This window comes from Symphodus melops, assembly GCF_947650265.1.
Source record: "Symphodus melops genome assembly, chromosome: 1".
In the NCBI taxonomy this organism is placed as follows: domain Eukaryota; kingdom Metazoa; phylum Chordata; class Actinopteri; order Labriformes; family Labridae; genus Symphodus; species Symphodus melops.
In genome coordinates, this window is record NC_136691.1 from 50,653,995 (window position 1) to 50,667,135 (window position 13,141).

Here is a 13,141-nt window from a genome sequence, read left to right on the forward strand (position 1 = left end):
CCTTTGATGTACTTTAAACTATTCACAAAAAGTACAACCAGTTACAAAAGATCCAGCCTCAAATGTAGGAAGTAGAATTATCCAAACTCAATTTACATGGGCATTCGTTAGCTGAGTGTGTGGTTTGTGTGCCCCATATTCAGAGGCTGTATTCCCCAGAGCTGGTGGCTCACGTTCAAATCCAATGTGTGGCTCCTTTTTCACATGTTATTACCCAATTTCTCTCCCTAACTTCCAACTCTATCCACTGGCCTGTTTCACAGCACACACAAAAAATAATAAATATGAAACCAATTTATGTTAACGAATGTGACAAAAAATAAAACGTACTACAGGAGCTTAAAAAGCTAAAAAGTATTTGAAGTTGTGAGAAACATGTGTCAAACTGCCCTTGAACAGTATCACAAAGTCCCACATTAACCAGCTAATAGCCGAAGTGCAGTGTTTTTAGTGAGTATCGCCCAAATGAGACTGAGTGAAACTTTGCATGTGCAAAGTTAGACCGAGCTGAGTAAAGAGCAGCAAGCCTTGATGATGATAAACGACCTGACAAGTTTAATCACTGTCTTATCAATAAAAAGGAGTTTAAGGGAGTCATTTGGCTGACACAATTATTCACTTCTCTAATAGATTATGATCAATTCAGTTCATATGAAAGAGCTTAGCTTAGCATAGACACTTGGCGCAGGGAGATGCAAATGTATGCATCAAGTACTTTCAAATTAATATCTTATGAATTTGTTTTTAAAGTTGTGCAACAGACAGAAATGTTCAGACAACAGTTCTGGTTTTAAAAAGGTGATTTTAAATTTAAAAAATGTAGCAAAAATGTCACTAGCATAGCAACCCTGCACTACTTGTAAGGATGCACTGTAGTTACTTAACAAACTCCTGGTCAAACTTCAATGACATTCTTTATATATCGGTTTGAGTTCAAATGAAAACAAAGAAATAATATGTTCATTAAAGAGCGTTTAGAAATAATTATGAGCATGTTTATTTTTAAACTTTGCAGTTAACTTCGAGCCCGCATGCTAAGCTAAGCTAATCATGGATGCGTAAATTGAATCTCAACACCCAAAAGTATTTTATTTTTTCAAAGTGATTGAAGGCAGTAAAAACTATCAGAATCATTGGTTTAGCTTGAATAGTGTTATGTTTTCACGGTATTTGTGTAATGCCAGAAGATGGAAACACATATTATGCACTGCAGGTTAAACGTTTTCTAAGAAGTGATCTCGAGCTCATTGTCATATTCTTCACAAGAACCCTAAAAAGCACATATTTCAAATTTACCAACTATTAGTCAAAAGTCAATATCTTAAATTTAACAATATAAAGAGCAGGGGCAATGAAATTATGAAATTAATATTCTCTGTTTAAGCGCTACAGATTCTCTTCTTTAATTCAATAGAAAATATGATCTCAATCTACCAGTTTACAGTAGATCTGCAGCTGCCAATAAACGCTCTTTTGTCAGGCTGGTTTGAAGAGCTCTCTGCCGGAGCCTCATCATGCAACTAATTCAGATGTAACCTCTCTTTAGACCACACAGACAATGGCTATTGAGATTAGCTGGGTGTTGATAGGGCTGATGAGAGTCAGACTTTAGATGAAAGGAACACACATACATGCACACAAAAACAAATTAATGTACACACTGAGCCAAACACATTCACACAAAATTGCAGTTAAAAGTGTGGAAAAGTCAGGTGATTGTGAGACTTAAAACACCGGGAATCCACTTAAAAAAGACTGAAACTTCAAATAAGCATCATTACCGTAACATACCATGTGCCTGTTAAAGCAGTGAGAGGGGGGCATGTCACAATAGTGGAGAATGATGTAGAAAAGCCATTGGTCAGGTGAAGCAGCAGAATCTTACGCTATGGCGTATGATTTGCCAATAATGGTATGGCAAATTGGATGTATTAAATGTTGAAACAAAATACTAAAAATACTGCTGACAAGCAGAGAAGAGTACAATGCAAAATGGTGGTCATAGGACAGACATTATCATCCCTGCCATCTTGCTTGTGGTAAATTTCCCTGAGTATAAGATACTGCACTCACATATCTGTGTGCATCGACTGCTTTTGGAAATGTCATTTTGTTTGAATATTTTTTCTGCAGCAAATGCAGCTCAACCTGCATATTTGTGTGAAATTTCCACAAGTTTTGTGCAACTTGTCAAAAAAATGCAAGACAGTAAAAAAAAAGTGGTTAAGTCTAAGGCAAGACCAAGACAGAGACCTAAAAATAGTGATTCTGAGGCAGGTGACATGAGACATTGTGATAAATGAACTGGCTGTTGTGTCATTCACCTGTCTGTTCTCCTGCAGTTGACTTTGTCTCCACCTCTCCCGTCTCCTCTGCCTCCTCCTCAGACACTTTATCCTGTTCTTCTCTCTTTTATTCATCCTCCTCTCCCCAAATGGGACACATGCCGGCACAGCTACTGAGGTCACAGCTTGACTCGTCACCGCCATCACACCACTTCCTCCTTCCTCTCCATCGTTAAAGTCCTCTTCTTCTTCTTCTTCTTCTCCTATCTCTGAGCTGGTGACAGATGGGTTAGGTGTACGAGTCCAGTGGCTTTGCCTGAATCTTCTGGTTGCTGCTCCAGTTCTCACGTCCACCCAGAATGGATCTGGCTGTCTGGATGAGCTGGAGGAGTTGCGGGGAAGTTCTCCTGCTGCTGTCCTGGATGTAAATCTCTGTGGGGTTGGAGGTGTGGATCTGGTTTGGATGTGGGGATGAGAGAGAGCAGAAGCCCTTACTGCTAGCCAGGATGATTGTGGGTTTAAATTGGTATTGTGAGGTCCAAGACGCATGCTGCTGTTTGACCCTTCTCCATCTTCCACAGTGTTGTTTACCTGGACGTCAGAATTACTACTTGACAAACTGTCAGTGCTTCCCCTTCCCTCTCTGTTCTGGTCCCCATTTGCATGTTTCTCAGGTTTTTCAGTCTTACTCTGACTTTCTTTTTCTTTTTCTTCAACACGTCCAACACTTTGATGTTCCTCTTCCCTGTCATGGTGTCCCTCTCTCTGTCTTCCTCCTCTGTTGTCCTTGTTGCAGGTTTTTCTATGTGCCTTCCTCCCTGGCAGGGCAGGTCTCACCAGCTGATCCACACTGCTTGATCTTCCCTCTCCTGCTAGATCTGCAGGTTTTATTCCCCTCAAATGGCGGCTGTTAGTCTCAACGTCACTGTATCCTTCATCAGCATCTTCAGATCCAGGACGTCCAATGCTGCTTGAGACATTTGCCCCAGAGGATCCAACTTGAGAGCTCATGCTGGCCCTTGACAAGCCCCTCAGCCACCAGCGAGGAACATCTAATGCAACTCCAAGAAGCTACCCTGGTCCCTTCTCGCCCTCCCCTAAGTCATGTCTTTTCCTCCCTCTATTTCTGGAGGAAGAGTTTAAACCTTTATTTAATCTCCACAGGGACTGTTCCAGTGTGGAGGAGGTGAGCAGTGCAGCTCTCTAGGCCCAAATCAAACCCCCTTTTGCCCCCTGGGTCATTCCATACTGCTGACGAAGTCAAAGTTCCCCTGTTGAGCCCCATTACAATAGATGCAGTGTTCATGGCCTCACTATTGTTCTGTGTGACCTATAGAAACACACTGCTATGCAACCACTGAGTGTACAAAAAAAGGTGAATAAACCAGAGCCACCTTTTTCTCTCTCATGCCAAGTCCCATGTTGTCAGCATTTTTTTCCTGTGTTTTTAATAAGTAAAGATTGTTTGTGTGTGTGTGTGTGTGTGTGTGTGTGTGTGTGTGTGTGTGTGTGGGGGGGGGGGGGGGGGGGGGGGGGGGGGGGGGGGGGGGTTGTTGTTGTTGTGTTAATGATATAATATTATTTCTTGGATGTTTTATTGACAGGAGTTTGATTTCTAGAGCACCTTAGCCAAAGATATCCAGTGTTGGTGCGCCTAAAAAACCTTTAGGCCTACGTGATTATATGTTGTTAACACATCTTACACAGCTTCAGAAAAGACATGTACAAACACCAGAACTCCTTAATGCTATTTTTAATTACCGACATTTCTCTATCGTACCTAACTATGACAAAAAAGAGACACTTAAGGACTTAAGAGGTTAAGGTTTAATAAAAAAATAAAAGTATTAGCTGAGGTCCAAGGTATATGCTCTTGGTGTGGGGTTCGTTCTGAAATATACCAGGAGAAATGGGTGAATAATGTTCTATGTAAACCAGGTTATACAGGGTAGCTTTTAAATAATCTTTCAAAGGTATACTTTACTAATAATGTTTTCTCTCTGTTGTTGAGACGTGCTACACTCACACAAGCCAAAATACATACAAATGCACAAACAGGATCATGGCCTAATGGAGTGATGTCAGAGTGAGGGGCTGCACATGAAAGAGTACCTGAGCAGCTGGGGACTCTGTGCCTTGTTCAAGTGAAAAAGTCAAATAAAAACATATGTTTCTTTCGTAACATATTTAAACTCTATCATCTTGTATAATAAGTACAAAAGTAAACTTTTTGTTAAGCTTTGTATTGAATATTATTATCGAGTACTATTACTACATTATTCTGAGGGGATATATGAAGTGTGTTATTCATTGATATCTGTAGATAAATAGTACTTGCACTAGTACTTATTTCCAGGATGAGGTGAAGAGTTCAGAAGGCCTTGAAGCCATCTAGTCCATCAGTCCTGAACTCACTTTGAGCTGGGAGAGAGAGAGAGAGAGAGAGAGAGAGAGAGAGAGAGAGAGACAGACAGAGAGAGACAGACAGACAGACAGACAGACAGACAGACAGACAGACAGACAGACAGACAGACAGACAGACAGACAGACAGACAGACAGACAGACAGACAGACAGACAGACAGACAGACAGACAGACAGACAGACAGACAACTCTGGTTCTGAGGATAAAGAGAACTGCTCCTAAAGCTCTGTCGGTCATTCTCAACCAGTCTGTGTGTCTCACTTATGACAAAAAAAAACAGAGAAAAGCAATCGCTTTTTTTACACAATTGTCTCAAAGGAAAAGTGTATATTCAATGGAATTCAAACCAATGAGACAACTTTAGAAGTGCACAGGACTAAAGAGCTAATCATTTTCATTGTTTTAACCTTCTTCTGACCTCTTTTTTATCAAAAGAATATCTATCTTCATGGACTGGAGAGTACGAGGATGTTGTTAGGGAAAACATTTACTCAATCAATGTACCTGAAGATTTGATCAAAGATTTAAACAGATCAGTTTGGCACAGTGACTTGAATGTTGTAGTTATACAAGATAAGTACTCAATATTTATCCAAGCTTATTATGTACTCATCAGGGTTTTTTTTCTTACTCAAAGCAAAAGAAAAGTATTTTTTTAAACTTGAATGTATTTGTAAAATCTACAGTTTATGGACATTAATATTATTCTTTGTAAAAAATGGTTGACATGTATGTTAGACCCAGTACCAGACATGACTACTCTCCACACGATGTCAAAACAAAAAATACATTATTATATCTAAAACACAATTTTCATTTCCTTTAACTCTATAGAATGAATTGTGTATATATATATTTTTAATTTGAGACTGTTTTCTGATTCACTGCTAGTATTTTAATTCCAGGGAATCTTCCATTTCTAACACACTATTTTTTCAGAGCCTCTTCATCCCTATACATCTGCAGTCCAAGCTCTTCCTCCTAAGGCATCTGTCCTCGTGTTACACTCAATGCACAACTGGCTATCATGTGATGCAGTAGCCTGTATGACCGGCAGATGGCAGCAGCTCTCCTCTCTGAAGTGAGGTAGCGCTGTCCCTGGTCCTGAAACGACCACTCGCTATCTCTGGGATTGACTCTGTTCTCTCCAACCAGCTTTAAACGATTTATTTGATCCGTAAACTGACTAAACTCGATTAATATTTCTTGAATGAAAGTTAAGAACAAGTGAATAATTAAAAAAAAAACAAAAAAACCCTAATCATTTATCAAATATGTACACTTCGGCTTGCCTTCTTGTCTTCGCTTTCTTGCTAATTTATGTTAAAAAAACAAAACAAAACAAGTTCCAAGTTTTTATCCTGACTAACACCTTACATTTTAAGAAGAACACTGAAAGCAATCCACAAACAGTGGCATTCGATGGGTCCCAAGTAAAAAATAAACTGTTGGTGAAGTAAAGGAAAAGAGTAGCTGTGCGCACTCCTCGGCTGTCTGCAATGAAAAACGGAGCAAAGCGGAGAGCAGAGGCATAAAACTCCGGGGCGACCTCCACACGGTCTGACGTACCCGAAGCTGCTCGTATAAATGAATTCACGGCGTCACCAAGCTCAGATGATTCGCAGTACCAGTGAGCGCACCCGACTGTCAACACTCACAACCCCCTACACACACGCACTCAAACACACACACACACAAGTCTGCGTCATGCGTCCTGAGAGCGACGGCACGAACGCGGTAACTCCGATGGATGCCTGTGAAACGTACAGCGGCAGCATCAGCAGTCTGATGGGCTGACTGTGTCCTGCTTATTCGGAAGGGAAAAAAAGTTGCGCTCCGAGTGCAGTCACATAATGGATTTTATTGCCACAAGCAGCAACGACAGCAACGCCACCAGCGGCTACTCTGACGGGACGGACGTAGCACCCGACTGGGGCGCGGGTGAGAATGGCACGGGGTCTCGGTCCCTACCAGACGTGGAGCTTAGTTACCAGATTATCACTACCCTGCTCCTGGGGGCCCTCATCCTCTGCTCCATATTTGGCAACGCGTGCGTCGTAGCTGCCATCGCCCTGGAGAGATCTCTCCAGAATGTGGCCAACTACCTGATTGGATCCCTGGCCGTCACAGACCTCATGGTATCGGTTCTGGTTTTGCCAATGGCGGCACTTTACCAAGTTTTGAACAAGTGGACACTGGGACAGGAGATCTGTGATGTGTTCATCTCTCTGGATGTACTCTGTTGCACTTCCTCCATCCTGCATCTGTGCGCAATAGCCTTAGACAGGTACTGGGCGATAACGGACCCCATAGACTATGTAAATAAACGGACACCGAGGCGAGCAGCAGTCCTGATAAGTGTAACCTGGCTAATTGGTTTCTCCATCTCTATTCCGCCCATGTTAGGCTGGAGAAGCGCCGAAGATAGAGCGAACCCTGACGCCTGCATGATCAGCCAGGATCCGGGCTACACCATCTACTCTACATTTGGAGCGTTTTACATCCCTCTCATCCTCATGCTGGTCCTATACGGGAGAATATTCAAAGCAGCTCGGTTTCGAATTCGAAAGACGGTGAAAAAAACCGAGAAAGCAAAAGCGTCCGACAAGTGTTTGAGTGTGTCTCCGGCCATCTTCCACAAGAAAACAAACGGCGAGAGCGGGGTCAAAGGCTGGAAGCGCAGCGACGACTCGAAACCTAGTTCTCCGTGCGTAAACGGCGCGGTGAAGCACGGGGAGGAAGGGGAGTCACTGGAGATCATAGAAGTTAGCAGCAACTCCAAGACACACCTGCCCCTGCCTAACACTCCTCAGTCCTCCTCGCATGGTTATGAAAACATGAACGAGAAGAACTCGGGTGCGAAGAGGAAGATCGCGCTTGCCAGGGAGCGTAAAACGGTGAAAACACTTGGGATCATTATGGGCACTTTTATTTTCTGTTGGCTGCCGTTTTTCATCGTTGCGCTGGTGCTGCCTTTCTGTGCAGAGAGCTGCTACATGCCCGACTGGCTCGGCGCTGTCATAAACTGGCTGGGCTACTCCAACTCCCTCCTTAACCCCATCATATATGCCTACTTTAACAAAGACTTCCAAAGTGCTTTCAAGAAGATTATAAGATGCAAATTCCACAGAGCCTGAACAAACTTAAACGAGGGGCATGTGAAGTGATTATTAACGGACAGCAGGAAATGTTCACTGACTATTTTGAACAGCAAAAATGATAACCCAGACTTTAATTCAGGGACAGTCTCTTTTCGGGTTGTGTTCAAGGACTGTGTGGAAAAAAAAAGAAGAAAAGAAAACCCGGAGTCACTAATGAAATGAGACACAAAACAGGAACTTTCGCTCTTAATGTACAAGCTCATGTGTATTAAGTGTTGTAGCTCCAGTATATAGCCTATATGCGACGGCAGCCATCGTTGTATTGCCATGCAAGACGTATCATGTGCTGATTCCATGCATTTTACCAAGAGACATGTGGGGTATGCGTCCAATACGTCATGAGCTTTGTAGCACTGAAACAATAAAAGCAATCAGAGTTTGTCATGAAGAAAAACATGAGTCCATTTTTGCTTGGAGAATAATAAGTAATGAGGCAGGAAGACATCAGGGTTGTTCAAAATTCCCCCCTTGGATCATATGTTTGTGTATAGATTATGAGGAATTAATTGTTCACTCTGCTGATGAGCAAACAAAGCAGGGAGAAACTCATCAGCTTGCTCTGACAGGCCACACTGTTGTTGCTGATTGGGGGGGGGGCGATCAGATTATCAGAGCATGGTGTGTGTGAGGTCTTTCAGTGAACGGGTATCGAACACAGCTGCCTATCCATCAAATTCACATCAAAGTCGAAAGTGAAAGGAGATGGGCAATTTTCTTCTAAAATTGAGGCTGGTATTACATTTAAGGTATAATGGTTCTCGGTCTCTTCCATTTATCTCCTTTCTCCAGAGCTCCCCCCACTTTTCACCCCATCTCTCCATTCCTGACTCACACATTGCCCCCCATGTGTGTGAAGGAAAAAAACAGAATCAAGATTAGACTCTGAGGGAGAGATTTCTTTACTACATCATAATACAGCTTCATTTCCCATCAGGGCCTACTGTGCACTAATGTTTGCAAAGACAGCTGGTTGCATCATTAAGAAAATCTGCGCAGAAGTGATCAGCTCCTCACAGCGCTTGATGTACTGTAGAGGGTTCCAGAGAGAGAAAAAAGGACCATAATATAGAGCGAGATGCAGGAAACCTCCTCACTGTAACACTGCCCTCGTTTATCAAACAAATCCACTTACAGTAGATACAGAGATAAAAGAAAAGAAGACAGTAAGAAAGAGGGAAAACAACTTTCAGGAAGAATCCCTTGCAAGATGTGGTCTTATAGGGCCACGTTGTCATGGAAACACCTAAAGCCCACAGCATCATTAAGTGGGGGGTAGGTAGGCAGAGTATGGCTGTGAGAGACTACGTGACGACTGAGAGGTGACACCTGTGGCATAACAACATCTTCTGCTGAAATGGTCTGATTCTTATCAAGATGCATGAATGTTACAGGACTTACACATGCTCACATTTGACTTATCAATGTTTTACACTTTATTTAGGGGAAATCGTTTACAACCAGATGATACATTAATCATAACGCACTTTAACAGACATTTAAAAAGCTTATTGAGGTTTATGTCAACAACTAACTCTCACTGTTGTTATTTCATCATCTAAAATACGATGATTAGGTGTTTTTCTTTCACGATAGTTAACTTAAAACTGCATGTCTTCAAGGACAAGAGTTTACAAAAAAATGCATGAAATACTAAATTTGACTGGCGAATGCCCTACACAAGTAATAGTGAGAGCAATCAATGGATTCACCAATAATAAAAACAAGTGTAGCAAAAATCTTTCATATTTTTTAACTTGTCAAAGTCTCTGAGAGAGGAAGTAAAAATAAAAGCAAAAAGCCAGAACTTGTGGTAAAGAGTTTGCAAAAGTATCTTTAAGAATTGGGCTGAGAAGGCTTGAAGGCCCTTTCCCTCTCCCTGTCTCTCTCTCTCTTTATCTCTGTCTCTCTCTCTCCATGCAAAGGTCTTCGCGTGATCACTTCTTTCTCCGTGGGGCCTCCATGCCACATCAGCGTGCACAAAATGCTTTTGGGGAAAATTAATCTCAAACCTGTGACCTGCAGGTCAACGTCTGGGCTTATGACCAGCTCACAGAGGCCCTTAGAGGATGTATGTGTGTGAGTGAGCCGCTGAGCAAGAAAGACTATATTTTTTTCGATTGTGAGTGGGACTGTGTGTAAGTCTATTAAAATCATTACATTTCGGTTCTGATATATGGGATTACAACGCTGCTGAACTCCCCTGAACTATGCTGCAATATCAAAGGTTTGGATTCTACCGAGGACTGCATTAATCTCACCCACTCGGGGGAGTCTTCCGTGAAATGTGGGTGGGTGGATGATGACGCAGGAGCATTTCTTTAAATATATGGGAGAGGAGGAAGAGGAAATAAAAGAAAAAGATGTGAGAAAAAGAGGAAAGACATGGAAAGGAAAGGAAGACAAGAAGGAAAAAGGAAAGGAGAGAGAAGGAAACAAAAAGGAGAAGATTACATAAAATGGTACCACTGACTCGGGGATTATGGAGGTTCATCACATGTGTTCTACTGCCCTCTGGCCTTAAACTGGGGAAAAGTGCATCATATTCTGCTGAGACAGTGGAGTGTGATTGGTCCTGTAGGATCATTTTAGAGACGATGAACATCAGGTTAAAGAACGGTCATGTGCATATATAGAGCTTTTGTTCTCAAACATTTTCTCGCACTAAAAGAAAGTGTGTCCAACCTTCTCTGTGTACAAAAAGAACATTAAACATTTATCGAAAAGGAACACAGGAAATAACACGTCTTATTTTACGCTGAAACCGTTCCATTTCAAAGTGACATTTAATGTAGCTACATGGTTGTAATATTTACAAAGTTTTTTCAAATCGACTCCAACATCAATAACAATGTTGATATGTGAAAATGATAAAGTTAATCTGATGACAGCTGTTTAAAGCACAGACAAGGAAATAAGAAAATCAACTCACTGATTTTGATTACCCTATTATTGTACTTTAATGGCCGTGCCTTGATAAAATATTGTTTTAAAGATGTGCTTTGGGCTATTTGAATGAATAGGACGGCTGAGGAGAGACCGGTAACGTTGGAATGAGAGAGTGGGGGGATGATGTGTAACAAAGAACTGAGGCTGGTTTCAAACCCACTGCTGCTGCGATGAAGACTTCAGCATCTGTGCACGAGGAGCACAACCTAACTGCTGAGCTATTGTTGATGCAGATTAAGATAACTTTCTTCTAATTTTAGATGAATTGGTGACAATTGTGAGCAGAGAAAACAACAAGATCTTTTGAATTCATTTTGGATTCAGGAAAAGACAAAAGCTGTGAGTTATAGCTAATAAGCACTCTTTATATCGTTACAGCGACATTGCACACTGCATTATTTTTTTCATATCATGCAGCTGTGATTCAGATTATAAAACGTAAAAAGCAGATGTTCTTCAATACTCACTTCAAAGTGAACATTTTTATCGAAAACATTTTTTTTTTCAAATGGCAATCCCAAAATAGACCCACACGTTTAATCTGCAGTGAAAGCCAGAAGGAGTTCTTTGGTGTATTGTTCCGTAAACAATCGGCTGTCGTCTAAAAATATTTGTCGCGTAAGATATAAGGTTATAGAAATCATGAACGCTGCAATACATTTGAATGATTCATGGTCTGAAATGGGAGAGTCAGAGTGGATGTAGGTTCTGGTTAAGTCTGGTTACATCACTGTCATGTGTAACGTCTAACCAATCAGTCTAAAAGACCCATTGTTTGACTAAGTCATTAAAATAACACTAGACAGTAGGAAAGAAAAAAACAGCGATCTAATCTGCTCGGCAGAGATGGGAGGAAAGTATGCGGAGGTGAAAAAGTTAAAAACAAAAGTTAAGTGGAAGTTAATGTAAAGTTATACACCGTATGAAGAAAGAGTGAAAGACAGCGTTAGAAAAAGGCTCCGAAGGACAATGGGAGGAGGAAAGAAGCAAAGACAAGGAGAAAGTATGAAAGAGACAGATATGACAGAACACTCAGCACAACACATGTTTCTGCTTCGCCCCCTCCTCCTGCAGGGTCTTTTTGATCAGTCAGAGTCTTTTCGAGGATCTCACAGCCCACAGCCTGTCATCCGCCCGAGGCTCCCTCTTTCCTCTCTTTCTCTCAAACCAAGCCTGAGAGAATCACAAGAAGGTAAAACCACCAGAAAAGCCCTTTTGACAAAGATAAATAAATTGGGTGGAGGGGTTCTGATTTGCAATCTTGTTTGTTTAAAAAAATAAGGAGCATTATTTAATGCGGCAGGGTATCCGAACATGTTGTAAACTAATAACGAAACAGCATAAACAATAGCATCTCTCTTGGACAAACACGAGTCACTGGGCCGGAGGGAAAGCAACACATGTTCAAGGGCGGCAGCAAACAGACAAAAGGTAAGCGTAAACAACATCTAGTCAGTTCCACAAACAATCAAAACACACAAGAGGAATGAAAAGTCGTGCTCCACTGCCCACTACAGTTGGTTTTACAGCCGCAGAGAAATACCCCATCTGAGTTATTTTGAAATTCCTCTTAATTTGTGTGTCTCTTTTTATCCCCCCAAGAGGATCACCCTGTGCTTTTAAAAAGTGTCATCACGCTAGACCTTTGATTGGATAAAAAAATAAAAGTGTGGGTAAACACGGAGTGGATGAGGATGAGGTGGAGTACCAGATACTGACTGTGTGACACATTGTCTAAACAAAGGCCTCTCAAAACAACACTAAACCCTCTCAGTTTGCCTGGAGGCGGTGAGTGCTTTAAAGTTGCTTTTTCTTTTGTGTGTGAGTTTGTGTGCGTTTGTGAAGCACAGCACGGGGGAAGTTAAGGGATTGCATACACAAAGTTTAGGAAGATATTTAAGTGCAACTAAGTCAACAACTAGACCACTTAAATGTAAAACGTTGTCGTTTTATATACTATGAAAAATGTGAGCTCAACATTCAGCCTAACTTCAACTTTACTTTATTTTACTCAAAACCAATGTTGAACATATCACAAAGACTGAAATATGAGTCTAATTAAACTGAATACATAACAGAAAAAATCTAATAAATGTTTATACCAAGCACACAGGCTCTGAATCTATACTAAACATTAAACATAAGGGGTGTAATACAAAGCCGAGCTTTCGGTTCTGAAGGTATCGTCAGGCTTAGCTCAGGGTTGTCAGTACTACAAATATGGCTCCATTTTTCCCGGCTAACCATAGTAACTTATGCCGAACACCTACTGTAACCTTTGTTCAAGAAAAGAGACCATCCTGTGAAAATCTCCACCGACTGACC

At 41.4% G+C, this 13,141-nt stretch overlaps 2 protein-coding genes across 4 annotated transcripts in view; one reads left to right on the plus strand and one right to left on the minus strand.

Annotated features, from left to right (window-relative positions):
- rnf180a (ring finger protein 180a) overlaps positions 1-13,141 on the minus strand; it is a 64,540-nt gene that overhangs the window by 4,330 nt on the left and 47,069 nt on the right. The window contains exon 1 of one of the 3 annotated variants that reach the window (XM_079365459.1): positions 2,325-3,669. The exons of the other annotated variants lie outside the window; for them this stretch is intronic. Within the exon in view, the coding sequence (XP_079221585.1) occupies positions 2,325-3,296 (972 nt within the window). The 5' untranslated portion in view covers positions 3,297-3,669. Of the gene's footprint in view, positions 1-2,324; positions 3,670-13,141 lie in introns of those variants that run through there. 3 annotated transcript variants of the gene reach the window in all.
- On the plus strand, positions 5,434-8,454 carry htr1aa (5-hydroxytryptamine (serotonin) receptor 1A a). Its single transcript, XM_079355557.1, has one exon. The coding sequence runs from the start codon at positions 6,563-6,565 to the stop codon at positions 7,844-7,846; it is 1,284 nt and encodes a 427-aa protein (XP_079211683.1). The 5' UTR covers positions 5,434-6,562; the 3' UTR covers positions 7,847-8,454.

Coding starts and splice junctions, on each gene's coding strand:
- htr1aa (XM_079355557.1), top strand. CDS start 6,563: ATGGATTTTATTGCCACAAGCAGCAACGACAGCAACGCCACCAGCGGC.